The sequence below is a fragment of the Neofelis nebulosa genome, chromosome 2 (assembly GCF_028018385.1).
Source record: "Neofelis nebulosa isolate mNeoNeb1 chromosome 2, mNeoNeb1.pri, whole genome shotgun sequence".
Classification (NCBI taxonomy): Eukaryota; Metazoa; Chordata; class Mammalia; order Carnivora; family Felidae; genus Neofelis; species Neofelis nebulosa.
In genome coordinates this window covers 9,052,446-9,075,545 of record NC_080783.1, presented here as the reverse complement: position 1 = coordinate 9,075,545, position 23,100 = coordinate 9,052,446, and the positions used below count along the sequence as shown (strand labels likewise).

At 41.1% G+C, this 23,100-nt stretch overlaps 1 protein-coding gene across 6 annotated transcripts in view; it reads left to right on the top strand.

Moving 5' to 3' along the window:
- The window catches only part of SP100 (SP100 nuclear antigen), a 100,061-nt gene that overhangs the window by 40,905 nt on the left and 36,056 nt on the right, over positions 1-23,100 (top strand). For 5 of the 6 annotated variants that reach the window (XM_058701927.1, XM_058701912.1, XM_058701920.1 and 2 more), the window contains 13 exons: positions 921-1,083; positions 2,418-2,586; positions 5,983-6,066; positions 8,297-8,359; positions 9,003-9,152; positions 9,610-9,693; positions 12,511-12,657; positions 13,371-13,451; positions 14,982-15,065; positions 16,644-16,736; positions 17,878-17,931; positions 18,573-18,656; positions 22,265-22,324. In XM_058701927.1, the coding sequence (XP_058557910.1) occupies positions 921-1,083; positions 2,418-2,586; positions 5,983-6,066; positions 8,297-8,359; positions 9,003-9,152; positions 9,610-9,693; positions 12,511-12,657; positions 13,371-13,451; positions 14,982-15,065; positions 16,644-16,736; positions 17,878-17,931; positions 18,573-18,656; positions 22,265-22,324 (1,316 nt within the window). The remainder of the gene's footprint in view (positions 1-920; positions 1,084-2,417; positions 2,587-5,982; positions 6,067-8,296; positions 8,360-9,002; positions 9,153-9,609; positions 9,694-12,510; positions 12,658-13,370; positions 13,452-14,981; positions 15,066-16,643; positions 16,737-17,877; positions 17,932-18,572; positions 18,657-22,264; positions 22,325-23,100) is intronic. The other variant, XM_058701933.1, reaches the window with a different exon arrangement.

Here is a 23,100-nt window from a genome sequence, read left to right as displayed (position 1 = left end):
GACATCATTATTCCCTGAGGAACGCTAAGTACTGGGAAGTGGCAATGATTCTCTTCTGGTTTGACAAAGAAAGCTTCTGAGTCTTCATGATACAAGATGTTGATTAAAACATTATTATCAGAGCAATAAAATGATCAACTAACAACTGGAATTACAGACTCCAGTTTAAAATTATTTTCACAGGAAACATCAGCGATTTCTGAAATTCAGGTGCCTGAAGAGATTCACTAGCACAGACAGATTTATATTAACACAAAGAAGGGCAGATGTCCCAGGAGAAATGTTTGATATTCTTGTGAAATTATCAATTTATACTGTGTCATATCATTATTAACCACATCTTATCCTTTATAAACTAGTTTTATAATATTAGCAGGATGGCATTTCTCTTAACAGCTATACATCAGAAAGGGGACAGCTTGTTTTTTCTTTCTGATACTATTTTTCTCTTAGTTGTTAATTAGGAAGTATTTTCAAGGTTAGATTTTTAGTCCATTGCTTTCTTTTTTTTCAAAACGGTTTTACTTGAGTGTGGTTTATTCCATTGCTTTTCATTCCTCTGTTCACTATATCTCAATTTTGTTTAAATTTAATTTTTTTAATTGCAAAAATATTTCAGATATGTGAAGATATCTTTACAATGGCTTTGATCCAGACAGACTAGAACAGACTTTTTCAATCCTGCATTTAAGTCTTTCTTTTTTTTTTTTCCTTTTATTTCAGTCTTTCTTAACCCCCATGCTTTCTTCATAATATCTTTGCTTATTGCTTTAATTCCATGTGTTCTGTCTCTACGCAGGACCACTTAACTTATATACGTTAGTTTTTCACAGCTTATCCTTTATATATAAATCTTACAGCCACCACAAGCATCTTGGACATCTCGATGACCGTTTTCATATGGTATCCTTCCTTCCTAGGGTGTCTGCAGAAGACCAGAGCATTGATGACAGACTCATCTATGAAACTGTATTCAAACACTTCAAAAGACACAAGGTGGAGATTTCAAATGCAATAAAAAAGACATTTCCTTTCCTTGAATGCCTCCGTGACCGTGAACTCATCACCAATAAAATGTATGAAGTAAGTGACATATGTTATGTCACGGTATGGTAAACTGGCCCCAAATGAAATTGTATTTTAATACCCCGGACACAAACATCAAGCACAACTGGCCGACTGAGGAGTCTCCTATGAGTGGGAGGCCTTTCCAAGTACTGTTGTAAGTGTTTCCTATAAGGCAAAAAGTGAAAGGAGAATCAGTCATCACCAGAGGCAGCCCTGCTTCTCACTTAGGGACTAGAGCTCCGTGGTGCCCACTGGACTTGTGCTAAACAGCACTGCAAATGGGCTGGATCTGAACCAGGAGTTCTCCAGAGATGCGTAATGCCTTGTAGGAATGCATAGAATATAGCATAAACTAAGAATTAAAGGTAATTTTAATGAATTGCTGTGTAATGTAAATGAGTTAATTTAATAGAATAATAATTAACACATTTCAATGGACATCAGTTTGAGTCCTTAGATCTGAAAACATTAAAGCCTACAGGAAACTGGTGTCCTGTTAGGACCAAATGTGGGAATTGATGATTGTTATTCTTTCTCCAGCAGTTTTCAGCTATTAGGGTTCTTTTCCTTTTTTTCTTTTTCTCTTTTTTTTAATGGTACCTCTGGAGACTTGGAATTTGGGTGAATTTTAGTAGTAGGCATTAATGGAGATACAGAGATGCAAGTCTTCCTTTTTTAATGTTTATTTATTGATTTTGAGAGAGTGAGAGAGCAAGCACACGCAGAGGAGGGGCAGAAAGAGAGGGCCAGAGAGAATCCCAAGCAGGCTTCTCACTGTCAGCACACAGCCTGACTAGGGGCTCGAGCTCATGAACCGTGAGATCATGACCTGAGCCAAAATCAAAAGTTGGACACTTAACTGACTGAGCCCCCCAGGTGCCCCAATGCAAGTCTTCTCTTTGCCCTATGAATATGCTTTCTCTATGGCCACGTTCACAAAAGGGGAGAATGTCACCTGCTTTCCTTGAGCTCTTTAAGACCAAGTCAGTCCTGGGGAAAAGGCAAGGATTGTGCACGTAACAGGACAGCTGCTCATCATTCCTAAACATGTATTCCTAAAACATCTGGCCAGGTTCTTAAAGGGCTACATATTATTTAACTTTGAAACTGTTACTCTTCAAAGGTGCTCTCACATCTAATGTAAATGACGGTGAGGAGATCAGTTTTACAAGTGAATATTTTTAAGGAGGAAGGAGTTACATACAAATATGTAGAAATTCTAAAACTTTATATGAGAAGGTATCTATGGAGGGAACCTGGAATACATTACCCATAAAATCACTTTCTGGGGGCTCTTCTGTAACTTGGAAGTCTGTATTTATATTTTCTCTATTCAATATTTTTTTAAGGATTGTCAAGATTCTTGTAGAAACCTGGTCCCTGTACAAAGAGTGGTGTATAATGTTCTAAATGAGCTGGAGAAGACATTTGACCTGCCACTTCTAGAAGCATTGTTCAGCGAGGTCAACATGCAAGAATACCCTGATTTAAATCACATTTATAACAGCTTCGAAAATGGTAATTAGGCTTATTATCTATCTTTTGATGTTTTATATTTTTTTCTTTTTTTTTTTTGGACAGGTGTATATTGAGCCACTACAGTTTGCTACATACAGTGCCGGGCAGTGAGGATATAAGAAAACACAAATCATGAGCCTTCTTAAAGCTTATGGTATAATGGCTATAGGAAACACCCATCTGGAGGTCTGCTTAACTAGGCCTTTAGACTCACAGGATAACCAGAGACAAATGGCATCAGATTGACTTAGAAGGACACATTATAGGAAATACAGCATCCCAACAGGCCAACTGTGGGACTCCTTGCAGTGGTCCACACTGCAGTCCACCAAGTTGACTACTACCCAACTCAACTGTCAGCTTAGCTGTGGATAAAGGACCCACCCTGGCTTAGCAGCACCATGCCCATGGGTATCAATATCTCATGTAACAGAGCTGTAGTTATAAGTTTCAGGGACCTCACAAGGGACAAGGAGAGTTAAAGAGTCACCACACTGAAGGAAGACCAGAGTGTGCTTTGTAGTCTCCAGATAATCCCTCCCAATCCACATGCACTTTACAGTCATTTTTAACCCTAAACTAGGGCTAAACGAGGGCTTTTAAAAAAAAATTAATGCTTATTTTATTTTTGAGAGAGCTACACAGACTGCAAGTAGGGGAGGGGGAGAGAGAGAGGGAGACACAGAATCCAAAGCAGGCTCCAGGCTCTGAGCTGTCAGCACAGAGCCCGACGTGGGGCTTGAACTCATGAACCGTGAGATCATGACCTGAGCAGAAATCAGATGCTTAACCGACTGAGCCACCCAGGTGCCCCTACACTAGGTTTTAAGTAGGCTGATGTTGGCCTAATAACACAGGAGAGAGGCCACCTTGATTAGGTTTCCAGAGTAACGAGCCAGAAAATTAACCCAAGGTTAAATTTACCCTTAAAGAAGGAGAATTGTTGTTGTTGTTGTTGTTTAATTTTTTTAATGTTTGTTTATTTTTGAGAGAGAGAGAGAGAGAGCAGAGGAGGGGTGAAGAGAGAGGAGACACAGAATCGGAAGCAGGCTCCAGGCTCTGAGCTGTCAGCACAGAGCCTGATGCAGGGCTTAAACTCACAAACCGTGATATCACGACCTGAGCCGAAGTTGGACTCTCAACTGACTGAGCTACCCAGGTGTCTGGAGAATTGGTTTTATTAAGTCTTTCGGGGTGAAACGAACATTATTCAAATAATCACAAAAACAATGCTCTGCCACATGTTCTACAAAACTAAAGGTTTGATTCTCGATTTTTTTCCTGGGAAAGCATGATTTTTTAAAATGATTTTATTTTCATTTATTTTAAGGCCTGCAAGAATTAAGAGAATGCTTGTGTGTGTGTGTATGTATAATTTTTTTACTTGCCTAGAAAACCTTTTGTTTCAACAGAGTTTAGTGTCAGTGGAGTTCTCCAAATAAGGGAGAGACACATCATAAGAAGAAGGCTCACATGTCCTGAGGAGGGCTGGCATTATGGGATCAGGCATGGAGTGTCCAAGGGTCCAGCCTGTCTTCAAAACAAAGACAAATTTGATGGGGCGCCTGGGTGACTCAGTCGGTTAAACGTCCGACTTCGGCTCAGGTCATGATCTCGCGGTCCGTGAGTTCGAGCCCCGCGTCGGGCTCTGTGCTGACAGCTCAGAGCCTGGAGCCTGTTTCAGATTCTGTGTCTCCCTCTCTCTGACCTTCCCCCATTCATGCTTTGTCTCTCTCTGTCTCAAAAATAAATAAACGTTAAAAAAAATTAAAAAACAAAAAACAAAAAACCAAAGACAAATTTGATTTGTCTCAGAGAGTGAGAAGCAGACTGTGGATCTGATTTGTGAGAGATAAGTTTGAAGAAGATTTTCTTCAAAGAAAGAAAAAGCTAAGAAATTAGAAGTTTATTAATAGGCAATAAAGGATATCAACAGTTTTATAAGCAAGGAAAAAATTAAAAAGTATGTGCTTTGTTGACTTGTGTCAACAGTAACCTTATCTGAGAACAAAATTTCTACAGCAAGTCAGTACAGTTAGAAATGGAATAAAGGAAATTAAATACCTAATCAGAAATTTCAAGTCAATATTACATTTGCAACCAGGATGCCCCTGGCCATGGGAACAAAGGGAATGGAGGTTACATGTCAACTGGCTCTGATCCTCTCCGTGGACTGCAGGGACCACCCCCCCCTTCCAGGTTCACTGTCCACATCACACATGTTAGTTTCCAGGGCTCCCCGAGCTGGGGTGACCCACACCTACACTCGCTGTTGCCCATCTGTCCCTGCGGAGGTGGCAGCTGTCACCTCCCAGACCCTGTTGTGCCCGGGAGCTGACGGTCAGGGACCCAAAGCCAAGATTCTGGGGGTTGTGGCCCGAGTACGGCACCCTCTCCTGCACCCCAATTCCCACCTTCATCTGGTGCTCAGAGGCCCCTGAGCCCCCATGGGACCCTCCACGCACAGGCCCCCTTCACCTTTCCCTTTGTTCTCTCGTATCTTCCACCTGGTTTTCCCAGGATCTGAGGCCACGTCCTGGGATGACGAAGCACCCGTGGCTCCCACCGTCCAGTGGAACTCACCCCCACTGGCGCTGCCCCAGGAGGAGCTCCCGTCATCAGCCCTGAGGCAGCGGGTCCCCTCCTCCCTGGCACCCCCTCCTCTCTGGACTCCCCACAGACAGCCCTCCCCACCAGGCTTCCTGGTTCATTTCCTTCCTCCCATGTGTGCTGGGTCACCTGCAGGCAGGGGCGCTGGGCTGGTGTCCCAGCCTCCGGAGCCCGGAGCCCACGGGGAAGGCGTCTGGGGTCGTCCTCCAGCGCTGCAGTCTGCTCAGTGCTCAGAGCTGCGGATTGTCCTTTGTTCCCAGCACCTGGGCCCCTGGGAGGTCTGTCACATTCCTCCTGGTGTCCCCTGCTTTGTGTCTTTGGGAAGCCCCCACCCTCCCTACCCCAACCCTCCTCTTGTCTAGCAGCATCTTTAAAGTAGCTGGGCTTTCTCTTTCATACCCAGGGATCTCTCTAGGAGCTTAGCTCATCTCCCAAGGAAATCCCTGTTTCTTCCTTTCAGTTTGAACAGTTCAGAAACACATTTCAGTCCTTTTACTTATTTTGATACATACATTTCCTGGCCATCCACAAATTCTTTTACAAGGCTAATAGCATCATGATGTTTTCCTTTATCCTTATATTGGAGGAGCTCCTTTCTGTGTGAGAAACATAGATTCTCTTGCTGGGAGTTCTCTTTTCTATCCCAGGGATGATGGGGGAATTTTACAAAGAGGATCAGAGACACTGAGCTTGGGGAATGGGAGTTGGTAACTGTGCAATATTGAGGTATTGTTCCTGGTCTCTGATGGGGATCCCTAATTGCCTCCTCTGTCTCCCTCTCTTCAGCAATCCAAGAAAAACTTAGTTACCAAGAAAGTGATGGAGAAGAGGCGGTGAACAGTCCTAATATCCAACTGAGCCTTGAACAAGGTGATTGTAACCTGATAAATACTGATTCTCATCTGCAAAGAAGAAAAGGAGAAAGGGAACTCAGGTCCGAGTCCTGAGTGGATTTGGGGAATCAGGGAAGAAATGTTAAGGACCAAGGAGAAGGCAAGGAGCGGTATTCGTGTGAGCATCTAACCAGAGGCAAAATCCTGGAGGAGTAGCTATGACAAGAGACTATTGGCCCAATAACCAAGATGAAGGGACAGAAACCCAGTGTGTCAGTAAAACCAGATTTAAGCAGATTAACTACCAGGAAGTAATTGAGATTTAGAAAGGCCCCTATAGGAGAAGATCAGTGTAAAGCTGTGAAAGGCTAAGAACTGGGCCCATGGTCAATATTAAATGATGGCAGATGGGACCAATTTCAATGTGGGGGATGTTGTTCAAGATGCTATTCAGAGAATGCCAGTCACAGAAAAGAGGAAGTGGTACAGAGATGGAGGGGAGGATGTGGGCACTTTGAGGGAGAGAAGGAAGGGAAATGAAAACAGGGAAGAAAGGGTTAAAAGAATAGAAATAACCATGTTATTTTTTTTTAAAGCTTGTTTATTCATTTTGAGAGAGAAAGTGCATGGGAAGAGGAGGGTGTGGGCAGAGAGAAGAAGAGAGAGAATCCCAAGCAGTCCCTGTGCTATCAGCACAAAGCCCAGCACAGGGCTCGATCTCACAAACAATGATCATGATCTGAGCCAAAATCAAGAGTCAGACACAACTGACTGAGCCACCCAGGTGCCCCGAAATACCCATGTTACTAACACCTCACTGATTAAACATTTGCTCTGACCGTTGTAGGTTTGTAGCCTGACAGTGCTCAGGCTGCCACTGGAGGTTGGCCTTGCTTATGTGCTCATTTTGCAGACCCTGTGGGCAGTTAGCCTGGAATCAGATGAGCAAGGATGAACCCAGGCATTTTGAACCCAGAGTCTGTGTGTGTGTGTTGATGGAAGTAAAATTCACATAACATAGAATTAACCATTTTATTTTATTTTATTTTATTTTATTTAAATTTTTTCTTTTTAATGTTTATTTTTGACAGAGAGAGAGAGACAGAGCATGAGCAGGGGAGGGGCAGAGAGAGAGGGAGACACAGAATCGGAAGCAGGCTCCAGGCTCCGAGCGGTCAGCACAGAGCCCGATGCGAGGCTTGAACTCATGAACCTTGAGATCATGACCTGAGCCAAAGTTGGACACTCAACCGACCGAGCCACCCAGGCTCCCCGAGAATTAACCATTTTAAAGTATACAGTTTAGTGATATTTAGTGCATTCAGAATGTTGTGCAGCTACTACGTTTATCTAGTTCCAACATATTTGGATCACCTTAGAAGGAAGCTCCGTGTCACTCCCTATGCCCCTCTTCCCGAGCCTCTGGCAACCACTAGTCCAGTTTCTGTCTCTTTGGATTTACCTCTTCCAGACATTTCATGTAAATGGAATCATACAAACATGGACTTTGTGCCTGGCTTCTTTCACTCAGTGTGATGTTTTCAAGGTTCATCCATGTTGTAGCATGAATCAGTCCTTCATTCCTTTTTATTAGTGGTTAGTATTCCCTTGTATGGCTATATAACATTTTGCTTATTCATTCCTCAGTCAGTGATGGTTGTTTCTACCTTTTGGCTGTGACAGAGTCTGCATTAATAACCCTGTACTGCCATTCCAGTAATCTAATGAAAAAGACAGAAACATGAGACAAAAATTGGGAAATATATGCAGAGAAAGATACAGAAAAAAAAATACCAAAAATGGGAGAATCAGACCCAGAATCCTCATGAACAGGCCAGCGAGATAGACTGAACAGATGTGAAAAGGGAGGGTGTGGAGGGAGAGGAGGTAGGGACAAAGCCCCAGAACTTTGTAAGAACTCAGGTAAGTCTGCTGGTCAGGGCAGCTTTGGAAGCAAAGGTGGCATCACTGAGGCCACTGGAGTCAGGATCAACCATCTCCAGTTACTTAAGTACCTCGTGTAGGACATGCAGTGAGATGGCTTGAACGAGGCCCTCGTAGCCTGGGATGCGGGCGACCCTCGTCCTCCACTCTGCCAACTGGGGTCTGACTACAAGAGTTGTGTGGGATTTGCCAAGCCCACATGGCCTCTGTATTGATACCTGGAGGGGATCTTCACCTCCCACTTTATAAAAAAGGGGATTAGGGAAGAACAGCACAGACCATACTTCAGTTTCTGAAAGAAACTTCCAATTTCTTCCCCTTAGGAACTGGTGAAAACTCATATCGAAGCCTGACCTGGTCATGCCCACAGTCCTCATCTTACAACGGTCTGTTCCTGTTGACTGTATTCTGTGATCCCTTGCTGTTCTCGTTCCATTCTGGAATGTGCTAGAAGGGTGGGGGCTGCTTCTTTGTATCGCTGATTACCCAGAATGTCCATCTTTCCTTCTGCAATTTCTCCAAGGAAGTCCTGGGGTGTTTGCCCTGGAATTCATTCCTTACCTTCCGCTGCTCTGCTCTGCCCTCTATCTCTGGACACTGTCCCCTGTGGACTTACTTGCCAGCTCCTTTTGTTGCTGGCTTCCTGTTGAGTTCCCGACATGGGGCACTAACAAGAGATTGGAGAATAGGAACAAGGGAGAAGTCGGATCTGTCCATAATTCTGGCAACGGCTACATCTCGCCCATGATACTACTTCCCACCTAGCAGGCCAGCCAGGGGCCAGCTTCCATCCACCCATTGATCCTGGCCTCTGGGCTCACCCTCCGGCCCTCCCACAGCTTACTGTTAAATATTCTTCCAGTTCCTGCATTCTTTTATTTGGACTTCTTAGCTGTTCCTTCAACTGCATAACCAACCCCCTGGATTAAATCCCCTCTACTGTAAAAGCTAGAGCGATTTGTATTTTCCTGTTGGGCCCTGATTAATATAGAGGAGAATAAAACATCTATGAATCAAAACATGGTTTAGGTACAACCCCATCTGAAAATGGACTCTCGGAGAACCTCTGTGAAACAGAACAGATAAATGCAAACAGAAAAGATACAACGAGTGACAACAATGATGCACTAGAAAGCCAAGAAGCAAATAAAGAGTGTGCCCAAGAGTCTGAGCCAGCAGGTAAGACTGATTGCCTGGGTTTGCATGAGCATAGAGAGGCCAAGGAGTCCTTGCTGGTGGTAGAGAATGGAGTCTTGCACAACCCAAGGAAATATCTATTAACAAAGAAGGGGAAACTCATGCAGACACAGAGGGGGCAGTAGTGGAGGCTAATAAATTGATGGGAGAGACCTGGAGGAAGAAAAGTTAGGAAGGACTAACAAAGAGACACAGGATGAAATTCTGCAGTACCTAATCGGGGAAGAGAGACAGAAAGAAAAGTCAAAAGAAGTCAGGGAGAGATTGGCCACAGAATCACTGAAGCATAGACACTTTCATGAGGTGAAGGTGGCAATATATGCAGACAAGCTATAGTAGAAACATGAGAAGAAAAGAGAAGTCAGGTGAGATGCAAAATGGAAATGGGCAGAATAAGGTCCCTCTGTCAGAACTCAGCTGTGGTCTATTTTATCCTCAGAGTCCTGTGAACAAGCACCTATCCACGTGAATAATGGAGACACAAGAGAAGAGACACCTAGCACATTGCCCTGTGATGAAGAAAGTAATTGTTACTTTTCCTACCAATATTCTAATTCTATCCTTGTTTTTCCATGAGAAAAAAAGCTTTCCTCTTTTCTCTTTCTACCAACCACCTCTCTGGCCCTATCCAAGACCCACAGCCTTGTGCACAGCCTCTGACTACTTTTAAGTAAGCAAGCAGGAAACAGAGCTCAGGTCTTTAATGGAGGGGGTGTCCCTGAAGAGAGGATGTGAGGAGAGAAAATATGAAAAAGTGAACCATGGAACACTGGTGGCAAAGTACATGAACTACATAGGTTTTAGATAAATTGGCATGGAATCCAAACAGTACCACTTTGTGGAGTTGATGAAAAGGAGTAATTTGCAACTTGCTTTTCAGAAGTTGTAGCAGAAACATGGAAGCCATGCGTGATGCTGCTGGTCAGTTTGTGAGTACAGAAGCCCCAGTGAAGGACTTTTAGGAAAGAAGTGACAGATGGAAGGACTTGGAGCAGAGGACAGTGGCACAGGGGGAGAACTTTGATGATCATTGGAATGCTTGAGATGGGGAAGATGAATAGAAAGAAAAAATCAGTATAGAAGAGGCACTTTAATAATTAAGAAACAAAGAATAGGAGAAAGTAGAAAATGTAACAGAATGGATACACTGAAAAATCAGGTGGAGGACAGCAGGGCCAGTTTTCGGGGGAGGCAGCAAGGCCCTGGGCACATGTAAAGAAAATCTTACTCTTGGTTTCTTGTGCCCTCACAACCTCCCCTGCCCCATCCTAGACACTGCTGGGCCCTGGGAGACAGTGATAAAAAAATGTTGAGAAAAAGAGCATGATAGAGAAATATACAGAAGGAAATGAATACCAGTAAATAGAGAAAAATGGGAGGAGGCATAGAGAGAGCTATGTAGAGGATGAGTTAAGGGACCATAAATGAAAAACTGGTGAAGAGTGGACCAACTGATGAGACAGAAGACAAATCAAGACATTGTCCAATTTGAAGAGTCGGTCACTGGAAAGAAAGCACAAAGGGCCCTTTCTAAGACCGTTGAGAAGGGTAAGGTGTCTGCAATGACCAAAATGGCCTTCTAACCCCCTCAGATAAAAGTAAGCATTTACCCAGGCATTTCATTTCTCCATGGCTTCAGTCACCATCTGTGATCTATGGATTCCTACACACACATCTCCAGTCTGGACCTGCTTTCTAGATTCATCCCTTCAAGTGCCTAAATTTTTGTATTCAAAGATCTGAAAGCTCTCTCTATTTGGAGGCTGTATCAGTTATCTACTGCTGTGTAACAAACAATCCCCAAATTCAGTGGATTAAAACAACTGACTTTATTTGCCACTTCTGTCAATTCCAACTTTAAAATATGTCCAACTTGCTCATTTCTCTCCATCTCCAGGATGCTCACTCTAATCTAGATTCCTATCACTTCTCACTTCAAACAGAGGAACTCTCCTGCTGGCCTCCTCCCTGTCTTGCTCCCCTCAGATCCATTCTCCACACTTCAGTTCAATGGGCATATCAAAAATGCAAACCAGTTCATATGTCTTTCCTATTTAAACCCAGTGCCTTCTTGTGGCCCTCAGCATGAGGTCAACACAGCTTGGTATGTAGTATTGAAGGATACTTCCCATGCAGTTACATATTCCCCCTTCATTCTCCCTTCCACCAAGTTCCCACCACACCAAATTCCATTTCTTTACTTGAATTTTCCTAGATCTCTCAATTATATCTCTGCCTTTACACATGCTTTTGGAAAATAGTTTGGTATACTCTTTCAAAGTTGAAAATACACATACCCTGTGACTCAGCAATTGCATTCCTCAACAGAAACCAACAGAAATGCACATTGTTCAAAAAAAACTAAAAGAAATACATATAAGGTCAGTACTATTCATAATAACTAAAATCTTGAAATGGCACAAATTCACTTTTATGGTTTTATTTTTAATGGGTTATTTCTACAACGGAATACTATACAGCAGTGAAAAAGCAAAGTGAATACAGATGACTACCACACACATAATGCTGAGAAAGGGACGTGAATTGATCACCCTGCCCCATGACAGAAAGAGAAATAGCAAATGAGAGAGAAAAGGCATGATTCTATTTATACAAACTTGTGTATATTTTGGAACTGACAAAATTAATTATCAGTGGAATTACTAATCAAAGTGGTGATTAATTTGAATTACATGATGGAGACAATTGGTGGGAGGCATCACTAAAAGGCTTCCATGGTATTAGTAATCTTTTATTTCTGGACCCGAGTGATAGTTACCCAGATATGCTCACTTTGTGGTGATTCAAAATTTATGATTTGCTTATTTTTATCTATGTACATTATACAGAAAATATAATTTTAATTTTTAATTTGTTTATGTTTACTTATTTTATAGAGAGAGAGTGTGTGCATGTGAGCAGGGAGGGGTAGAGAGAGAGAGAGGGAGAGAGAGAAGCCCCAGCTGACAGCACAGAGCCTGATTCAGGGCTTGAACTCATGAACCATGAGATCATGCCCTGAGCTGAAATCAAGAATCAGATGCTTAACTGACTGAGCCACCCAGGTATCCCAATATACTTCTTATTTTTAAAAGAGCAAAAAGTAATTCATAAAAGGATGGGAATAGAAAATAAAAACAAAAAACCTCCAAAGCCCAGAATCCAGACAGGCACAGAGGAAGGGACACAGTTAAGCAGCAGGAAGGGAGAGGGGTGGGGGGTGAAGCTTCATTCCTGCAGTGGATTTACAGGGAGAAGGACTTACCAATAGGAGTAAAGCATGTTTACTCCCTTTGGGGGAGACAAATGAAAATTCTTCATTTATTACAATTTGATCCAGGAGTAGAGCTACCAGGCCATGGGATCCAAATAAATTCCTGTTCTGTATATCTGGTGGATATAAAGAAGGAAAAGCCATTTTTTAACTTGACAGTTGATCGGCAAGCCCAAGCGAGGACCAACTGTAACCAGGCCTCTGACATAATAGGTAAGTCTGACTGTACGAGTGTGTAATGTGAGTCACCAGTTCCAGGCAAGGGGCTGGGACATGTCAGCAGGGTCCATCGAGGCAGTCCAGGTGGCCTTGGATGGAGGCAAGGGGTGAGGAACCAGTTAGGCAGTGAGCTCTGCAGGAGAAAGTCCCAGTAATTGGAAAAATACCAAAAGACAGAAAGGTTAGGTTTAAGTATTAATGTACAGGAGACCATTTCTAAATCAAAAGAAGAAAGTATGGGGTTAGATGTGGAAGAAAAGGGAAAAAAAAGTCAGAGAGCCAAGATATTCATGAGAGGAGATGGAAGACAAAGAGAGGTGTAAAGAGATACCGTTGCCCGAAAGAGAGGCCTAAGTAAGAGAAATGGTCAGAGCCAAGAGGAAAGTCAAGAAATAAATTGAGAAAAAAAGATAGAGGTAGCATGAGAGCAGGAGTAAGAGGTAGCATAAGGGCAGGCGTAGGACGTCGCAGGACAGTGGGGAAAGAAGAGTGTTGGCAGGATGAGCAAAGCTGCCCTCCGTGCATGGATTCCGTCACCTTTGGTTTAGGACCTGGAGCAGCCCACAAGTCATACACATTCACGCACAGACCAGGGTGCCTTGCGTTAACTTAGCTTCGAGGTCTTTCTAGTGCTCTTTTACAGTGTTGCCTGCTCTGTGGGCTCATTGGCCCCACCTGCAACTAAAGGGTTTTGCTCCTCTGTGCAGTGATCAGCAGTGACTCTGCAGAATCCAGTGATGGAGATGAGCCCCCAGAAGCCTCCACGTCAGCACTGGAAAATGGACCTGGTAGGACAGTGGGAAAGCAGGCTTTGGCTGCAAGAATCTGAATTAAGAGCTACAGTTTGATGCATCTTACCCTGTGCCTATTCTGTATGATAGATTCAGTTTATCCTGGAATCCAATTCTCTGCATTTATTTCATTTGACCTTTTTGGGAAATGAAGGGAGATAAGAAATCATATAAGAAATATATATATATACTTATAGAAGATGAGGCCTATTGCCTGATAGGTCCTATTTATCAATACATGCATCCATGTATGGATTCTATAGTAGAAAGAGGTTTCCAAAATGATGAGTTTGTTTTTCAAATTAGCTAGTTTCTCTGCTTATAAAGTGTTGGAATTATACAGTGATTTCTACAGGGAACAGAAGGCTAAATATTCCTTTATTAGAAGGTCATATTGTCTTCTGATCACAAATTGTGTCAAAAGACAACTCATCCAGCTATCTAGTGTTAGCAGAAAAAAGATTCAGATTAAGTACTCTGAAACCCAAGTATCGTTTTTGAGAGTTCTTCAGCAATTCATGGCATATATGGTGATTTTTCAAAGGACTTTTGCAAATAATACCTTTATTTTTTAATTCACAACAATCTTAAGGGGTAAGGAGACTAAACACTGTTACCCTTGTTTTCTAGAGAAAACGCAATCATATCAAGGTCTTCTACAAAGTATCATGGCAAATTAATGGGACTGACAAGACTAGCATCCTGGATTCTGCATTTTTGTTTTATAACACAGAGCTAAAAACAATTATCAAAATGTGTTTCCTCAATTCCATGGGTAGCAGGAGCTGTCCTAAGATTTGGAGCTCTTTAGTGCACAAATTGGTGATTCGTTTTCTCTTTCTACTTTCTAGACCCATAGGATATTAGAAACATGCCTATTTGGGGGAAACATACTTGGAAAATATGTAAGAACAAATAAAAATGTTACCTGGTCTTGATGTTACAAACGAACCATAACTAAATGATATGTTCATTCTCATTGCTCACTATATCCGTCAAAGTAAAATGTGAATTTGCTTCAAATTTTAAAGAGTGCGCATTTTGCTTTGGTCTTAGGGTTAGCAAACTGTTCTAAAAGGCAACCCCAAAATATGTCTATGATATGGACACAGAGCTTATTTCTCAGCCTTGCCAACTTTCATCATGGCACCAGGTTGGCAAGGAGTAGAGGAAGCTTGCTATCGTCAACACAAGATTTCCAAAGGTTCCCTGCGTGAGAAACAGCAGAGATAGGAAGTGTGAAGTGACAGTAGAGGCGCTAAGAAGTAGAAGAGGAAGAAGTGTAGGAAGGTAAGGTTCAAGCACTGCAAAGTTGCCCCTTGCCTCTGGGGACAGGGGATGGAGGTGACGATCATACAAGGCAGGTGGCTTAGAAGGACAGACCAAGCAAGGTAGCACTGTTGCAGGCCATGGCATGCATTGGTTTTCAAGATTTTTCTAGGTTTTCTTATGAGGAGATTTCCTGCTAATATTTCAGTTTCTTAGTCATACACTGGGACCCCTAAAGATTCCTATTCTTTTGTGCAGTGACCAATAACCTTGACTCATTCGAATCGAGGAAGAGAAAAGAGTCCCAAGAAGCTGCCTGCTCACCACTCCATATTACAGTAGGTAAGAATATTAGGATTGAAACCCTGGGTAACAAATACTCAGAGTCTGAATCCAAAGCTCTGTTTTCCTGATGAATCTTGTTTTGAGCACGCCCCATATGCCTTAATGCTATTACTTCTACGAGATTATTTTCTGCATTTAATTTCTCTGAGCCTATTGGGACATAGAAGGGGACAAGAAGGCATTATTGATTGTTGTTTAACTGTACTGATCCATTTGATTGGTATGTAAAAAATGTAGCAAAAATGAATTGGTAAAATGACAAACTTTTTTTACTATACACTATTATATGTATTAGTGCTAAAGGTTGAAATAATGTACTTATTCTCTACCTATATGCTTTAGATTCTAGCCGACATGGTAACCATGGTGTTCCTCTATTTGTTCACAATATTGTCATTAGTCCCAAATGCAGAAAATCTCCGAAGAATAATTTGTGCTGACATTTAATTATTGGTGAGGAAACGGCCTCTGATCAGCTATTCTCAAACCCAAATTACTTAATCCATTGGCTTACACTGTGATTTTTTAAAGGGTGTTTGTAAACTAAGCTGCATTTTGTTTTCATAAAAACCTTAACAGGGAGATAGGGTAACCAAGTAATCCCAGCTTTATAGATGAGGAAACTGGAGCTAGTAATGTTTCAAAGTCAATTACAAATTCACAGGGAGAGTGAAAACGAAATTTAAGCAGGAACTCAGCATTATGAACCCAGGCCACCAGAACTGGATTCAGCTGAAGAAAAGTGAAGAAAATGATCATCAAAACATTATTATGATTGGGGCACCTGGGTGGCTCAGTTGGTAAAACATCTGACTTCGGCTCAAGTCATAATCTCATGGCTTGTGGGTTCAAGCCCCATGTCGGGCTCTGTGCTGACAGCTCAGAGCCTGGAGCCTGCTTCTGATTCCGTGTCCTTCTCTCACTCTGCCCCTCCCCAGCTCAGTCGCGCTCTCTCTCTCTCTCTCTCTCCCTCAGGAATAAAAAAAAAATATTATGATTGTAAGCCCATTGAGTCGTCACAGAATCTGTAGACTCTTGAGTATGAATAATTATTTCCTCCCCTTTACCTTGTGGAGCCCACGGATATCAGAAAATCACCTATACCCCCCAAAAAAGAGTTTGGAAAGTAGATAAGGGCAAATAAGAACTCTTCATGGTTACAAATGAATAGCGTTTTCCACAAGAGATTCATTCTAATTCTTTGCTATATCCTTCAAAGTAAAATATAAATTTACTTTAATTTAAAGTGGTTTTGTTTTAACTTTTGTATTAGTTAATTAGGCTAACAGTTGTAACAATTAAACCCAAAGAAGTCAAGGACTCAAACACAGTAGAATTATTTTTTTTTTTCAAGTAAACATTCTGAGAAGTTTTAGAAGTTTAGATGAAACATCCCCCATGTTTCAAGTGGGATTCAGGGAAGCTGCCAAGGGGAAGATCTGCCTTCTTCAATACCAGACTCCAAATATCCTTGGGAATATTCTTGCCCTGGGTTTTTAGAACTTCTCAAGTGTTTCCCTCTCGGTTCCTTTGTCATACACTGAGACTTTCAAGGGATATTTGCTCCTTCTGCAGTGAAAAAATTTGATGACTCTTCAGAGTCTAGTGAAGAAGAAGAGCCTCCAGGAGTCTTGAGCTCAGCACTGAGATGTGATCCTGATGAGGAGGGTAAGGACCGTCATCACTGGACTCCCAGACATGAAGAATCTGAGTTCAGAGTTCTTGTTTCCTGGGCATTTTACTCCAGGCACACTTCACAGTCTATGATCCCATTCTCTGCATTTATCACATTTGGCCATTTTGAAAAATGCAAATAGAGAAATCATTACAAATTCAGGTTTAACAAGATGACTCTAGTTGAATGGCAGTACAATCTGTACGACATGCTCTCTGATTTATTAACCCCAAAGTATTGAATTATGTAGTGATTTCTACCCCTGTCCACTCCTATTCTGTAGAGAAAGTGGGGTATCTGACATTGCTTGATTTTGTCATAAACTTGCTCAAAACTCAGAAGACTCTGATCATAGACTCTGATTATCAACAGAAGGAAAAGCTTCTGATTATTACCATCAAATTCAATTTATAACTTCTGACACATGACCCTAATATGACATTGGCCTATATAATGATATTTGAAAATATCTTCACTGATAAAATATCCTTTTATGTTTATAACAACTTAGAAATAGGCCAGATAACTGTTGTTCTCTCCCCATTTCACAGATGAGAAAACTCTAGCCCATAAACATTTAAGGATGTTTTACACATCACATATGGAAAGTTACCAGAAGAGACAGAGCAGCCTGGACTCCTACCAAACATCCACAGTCTTTTATTCAAACATTTGAAGCCAGACATACAATAATAATCTCTTTTCAGAAAGACAATGTGGTTTATATCCTATACATTACAAAAAAAAATCCAAGAGGGTCTGGGGCAGAATCCCATTCTCAAATATACTATATTAATGTTCCTGCAACAAATTGTGTGAATTAACACCAAGTGTGAGAAATAAAGATTTTACATGGACTCATGACAGCTCAAGTCCAGATTCACTGCCAAGGTACTTAGCTGCAAACCTGTAGGAAAAATATGGATTTTCAAAACTTCTTTGATTTTGCAATTAGGGCCAAAGAATTGTGGTTCTTGGCTCTATTTAGTAGTGATCTTTTTCCTTTAGATGGAAAGAAATAGAAATGATCATCATAGTATCTTTCTAATCCAAATCCTGTCTACAATGTGAGTAGTCATAAGTTTTACAACTTTTAGTTGTAGATGACTAGTTGTATTTTCCTTTGTTTTTTAGATCCTGCGGACATTGGAAACAAATCTATTTGGGGGATAAACAATAGGAAAAGACGTAAGAGCAATTAAAACTTTTGATGTAAAAAAAAAAACTTTTGATGTAACAAATATCTTTCTTTACTACTAAAACGTTGCTCAAAATTTTTGTTATATCCTTTAAAATAAAAAAAATGAATTTGTTGGTAATTTAATTGATTCATATTACACATTTTGAAATAGGTGGGATTGGCTAATTGATACAATATGTAGTCCTCAAAAGGTTCAGTGGCACAGGTAAAATAGAAGTATATTCTTCATTCGCCTCAATAGGATAAAGTAGTTCCCAGGGTGGAGGGGCGTTCTGCTCCACATGATTATTAAGGGCCTAGCTGATGGAGGCTCTGACATCTTGAAAATGCTGCTTCCACAGCCTTCCTGGATAAACAACAGAACTGGAAGAAGTATGTGAAGACAAGTGGAGAGGGTAGGACATAGTGACAAATGGCAAAGTTGTCCTCTAGCCCAGCCCCGGGGATGGTTCCTGGAGCAACCTTGACTGACAGGTCAGATGGAGCCACAGGGTAGCCTGGCAGTAGGAATACTCCTGCTCCTCCTACATGAGCTTCCCTTTCCAATTTTCCTTTTAAAAACTTTGGTGCCGGATTGGTTTGTAAGACACAGACTGAGACTGCTAAGGAATTTTCTTTCTTTCTGCAGGGATCAGCAGTGATGACTTTTCAGAATTGAGCCACACGGAAGAACCTCAGGAATCTTCTAGCTCAGACCTAAGAAGTGGGTCAGGTAACGAAGATTAGGATGCCAAGCCTTGGCCTGCAGAATGTCAGGAATTAAAAGCTACTGTTTCCTGATGATTTTATTCTGAGCACCTTGAAGACCTGTATCCAGTTAATCCTGGGAACTCCTTTTCTGCATTTTAGAAAATAGAAGGAGACAGGAAATTATTATAAATTCATGTTTAACAGGATGAGTCCTATTGAATAAATGTATGTAATTATATATTGCTGTTGTAGAAGAAATTAATAGCAAACTGGTGGTATCTTTTTTAATACCTACTGTTATGCCTACTAACACTAAGATCTCAGACTTCTATAGCGATACATTAATTGACCCTAATGTCATTTGTAATTGTAAAAGCCTCAAAAGACAACTGGTCCTGCTATGTAATTATAGACAGAAATAAAGCTTCAGATAAACAACTTTCAAACTTTAGTATAGTTTTTAACAGATGTCCATTACATTGTAATTTGATTATATTGTGTTATTTTAAAGTACTTTGGCAAATAAGATTTTACTTTAGTCATAACAATATCCTTAAGACTTAGGCAGGCTAATTCTTGTCATCCACATTTTGGGATGAGGAAATACACATACAAATGTATAAGGGTCAAGAAGTGTGACTGCTGTATGTAACAGGCAGGAATATAAGAGCTGTATCCCATGATCAAAGTCCAAAAAGAAGATATAAGGGAACTGATATATAGTATCAGCAGAATGTATCAGTGCCTGATACAAGAAAATTTATTTAACAGCTATTTGGATGATAGATAGATAGATAGATAGATAGATAGATAGATAATAGGTAAAAATGAAAATCATAAAGAAAAAAAGATGGTAGGAGTGGAGCCAGCTATAAGGTGTACAAAATACCTAGAAGGGAAGAACCAAAAATGATTAATAGAGAAATAAAAAGGAATAGAGATGAAGAACATCACTGACGAAAAGACAGAAAACCACACAGAGGACAAGAGAAATCAGGGAGAGAAGCTCAAAGAATCAAGTGATGGAGATAGAAATGCATGAGGCAGGAAAATGGTCAAAAAATTGAGAAATAAGGAGGAGAATGAGGTGCGGCCAGATAGAAAAGGTGACAGTGCAAATCTTTGTTGGATATAAGGTGTAGTCATTGGAGTGGGTGTTTTCTCAACTCATCTGAGCAGTGAACATAGATGAGTGTGACCACATCGAAGTCACTGCCTATAGTGTGTCTTTCTCTTCAGTGTCCTATGAATTCTAAGCTCTTCAGATGAGTAGAGGAAGAGAGTCAGAAGAGATGCCAACCTATAAGCATCTGATGGAGAAGCCAGTTTTGATATTATGAATTATCTTTGTTTTCCTGTCTGCACAGAGGAAAAGCTCTCCTTTCTTTACCTTACCTCTCCCCTCAAAACATAGCATGTACACACACACACAAATGCACACACTCATGCACACAGACTCCTATACATAGGCAGAGATGTGTGCACAGATTTGGACTGATTTCAACAGGCTTGAGGGAGCCAAAAGAGAAAGATGAGCTGTGTTCCTGAATGCAGGGAGGTGACACTGAGTGGATAATGTAAGGAGGAAGCATGGAAAAGATAGTCCAGGGTCTCCAAATGGAAAGACATCTGACCGAGTAAGCTTCAAGTTTTTTCAAGTGGACATGGAATCCAAATATCACCAGATTGGGGAGTTTTGGAGGGAGAAGGGTGATGATTTTCCAGATACCTCTCAGAAGTTGCATGAAGAAACATGGTAATAAAGTCCATGACTGACTGAGTCTTGCAATGTAGAGAGCCCATAGGAAACTGGCAAAAGTAATAATGGTCAACAGTGTGGTCAATGTCAAAAGAGTAGGCCTTTGACTTTGATGAAAGTAGCAATCTGTGAGATGAAGCTGAATATAGATAAAATATAAAGACAAAGATTATAATTATAAAAACAGCCAAAAGATCAAGATAAGATTAAAAGAAACAGACTAGAAGCAAAGAGAAAATAGAAAAGGAAGTGACAGTAGGAAGAGGATTACTTCAGTAATAAAACTAGATCCAGGGATAGAAGCATAGAAAGATAGATGGAATGAGGTACATACCTAGGGGAATAAGTGGAGAGGAGAAAGGGGAGGCACACAGAGAACCATGTAGAGAAAGAGTTAAAAGATGAGAGAAAGATGGCAGAATGTAAAAGGAAGAGAAGTGAGGTGGAGAAATTGTGGGATCTGAAACGGCCACAAGACAAAAGCAATGTTGGCACAAAGGGTGGCTCACAGTAGCAGTGAGTTTTCAGGGCAATGTGTGTCCAGGTATCCGTGTCCCCTATAACTCACACAGATGACAAGTTGCCTCGCCCAGGAATTTCATCCACTCCTATGGTTTCAATCACCACCCACAACTTAACAGTTCCTAAGCATACATATCCAGCCCAGCCCTGTCTTCAAAACAGCTAAACACACTCATCCAAATGGAAGGCTGGCCTCTGTCCAAGGTCCTGAAGGTCCTAGCCTTCTCCATTTTAGGTGTCTTTCAAAACCTTCAAACAACATTTCCAAAACTGAGCGCATCATCTTCTTCCTTAAAACAAATATCTGCTCCTTCAATGTTCTCTGTCTCTAAAACACACTGTTAATTGTCGCATTCTTTCACAATGAAATTCTCAAAGTCATCCCTGATACCGTTGTCTCCTCAATTGATACACCACATCTATAACCTACCTGTATCAATTCTTCCTTTTAAATGTCTCCGACCTGTCCCTTCATCTCCATTCTTAGTGCTAACGCGCTAATCCACATCTGTATCACTTCTCACTTGAACTAGGTCTACAGGGTCCTGTTCTAATCTTGTTCCCACCAAATGTATGCTAAGTGATTTAGCTAAATTGATCTTTCAAAACTGCATCTCATTTCCTTTCATTTCCTTTAGTATTAAGTTAGTTCTCCTTCATGTGGCCTCTAAAGTCACTTAACCCAGGGCTCCTGTTTATTTCTCCATCCTCATCATTGCCCTTTATTCTTTCACTTCGTATTCAGACATACTAAACTTCTTGTGGTTACTTGCACTTAATGGATCTACATCTTTGCACATGCTTCTTCATATTTCAATATGTTTCCTCATTTATTTCTGTGTCAATTCCCTGGTTGCTCATAAGATTGGCAGCCACTATGCTTCAGTAGTCTTGTGCCTGAATTATTATCAGCACCCATCTCAGCACCTGGCACCTGAAAGAGGCTTTGAAAGCTTATTGAATGAGTGAAAAAAAAATTTCACTTCCTATATTCCAATATTTGGAAATTTCTCTGGCAAAATTTACTTTATTATAGTGTTATACAGAATATTTACAAAAACTATTTTAAGAATATCACATAAAGTAAATACAAAAGCAGGTAATAAATGTCATAAATCAATGGATAGGAAAAGCACATGAAGAAAAATGGAAGAACAAAAATACAGATTTGGGGCAAAGAGAAAATGATTCAAGTGAAAAAATAGGTTGAAGAGAAAGGCCAAAGACAATGGGGGAAAAAACAAAGAGATCTCAGAGGTAGAGAGACCTTTTGGTGGAGGAGTGGGGGAACAGAGGATCATTGGAAGAGAGGAGATACAAATGAAAACTCTTTACAAATCACAATTTAGGAGCAGAGCCGCAAGGACTTGGAAATAAGAAGTGTTCCTGTGTCATGTGTTTTTCAAAAGGTATGTCAAGAGGCCAAGGAACAAGGGGTAAGAGTAGCCAAGCATCTGACATGATGGGTAAGGCTGCCCAAGGGTCTTGGGGTGGATATACCCCCCACATGGCCCCGGGCTACAGGATGTCAGGAGTCTGAAGTCAGAGCTTTCATTTCCTGCTGGACTTGACTCTGAGCACCCTTTGATAACGAAGGGATTCATCCAAGCCCAAATCCCATTCTTTGCATTTGCTTGACCTGAGCCTTTTGGGAATAACAAGGAGGCAAGAAATCTTTATACAGTCACGTTTAACAGGGTGGGCTGGTCGATTTACATGTATGATATAGTAGAAATACACTGGTAAAAATGGCAGTATCTCATTTACTCTATTAATATATCAATACTAAAGTATTGGATTTATATAGTGACATCCACCCTTGTCCATGAAGAAATCCAAGTGTTCTTCAGCTGGTCGATAATAGTGTCACTTTGTCACGACCTTGGAAAAGCCTCGGAAGACAAATGGCCCTGTTACCTATCAGGAAACCAAGGCCCCAGATAACTATTCTTAAACTCGACATATGTTTTTGAAGGATGCCCTCCCACATGTTATTGACTAACCAGGTGATTTCTCAGTAACTTTTGTAAATAAGATCTTATTTTATTGTCATAAAAAATTTAAAGCCTAACAGGATAACAGTTGCTATCCCTGGTTTCATGAAAGAGGAAACTGATGTATTTAAGTGATTAAGAGTTTTTTCAAAGTCTCCGAGAAATAAAGGAAGACCTTAGATATCAATCCA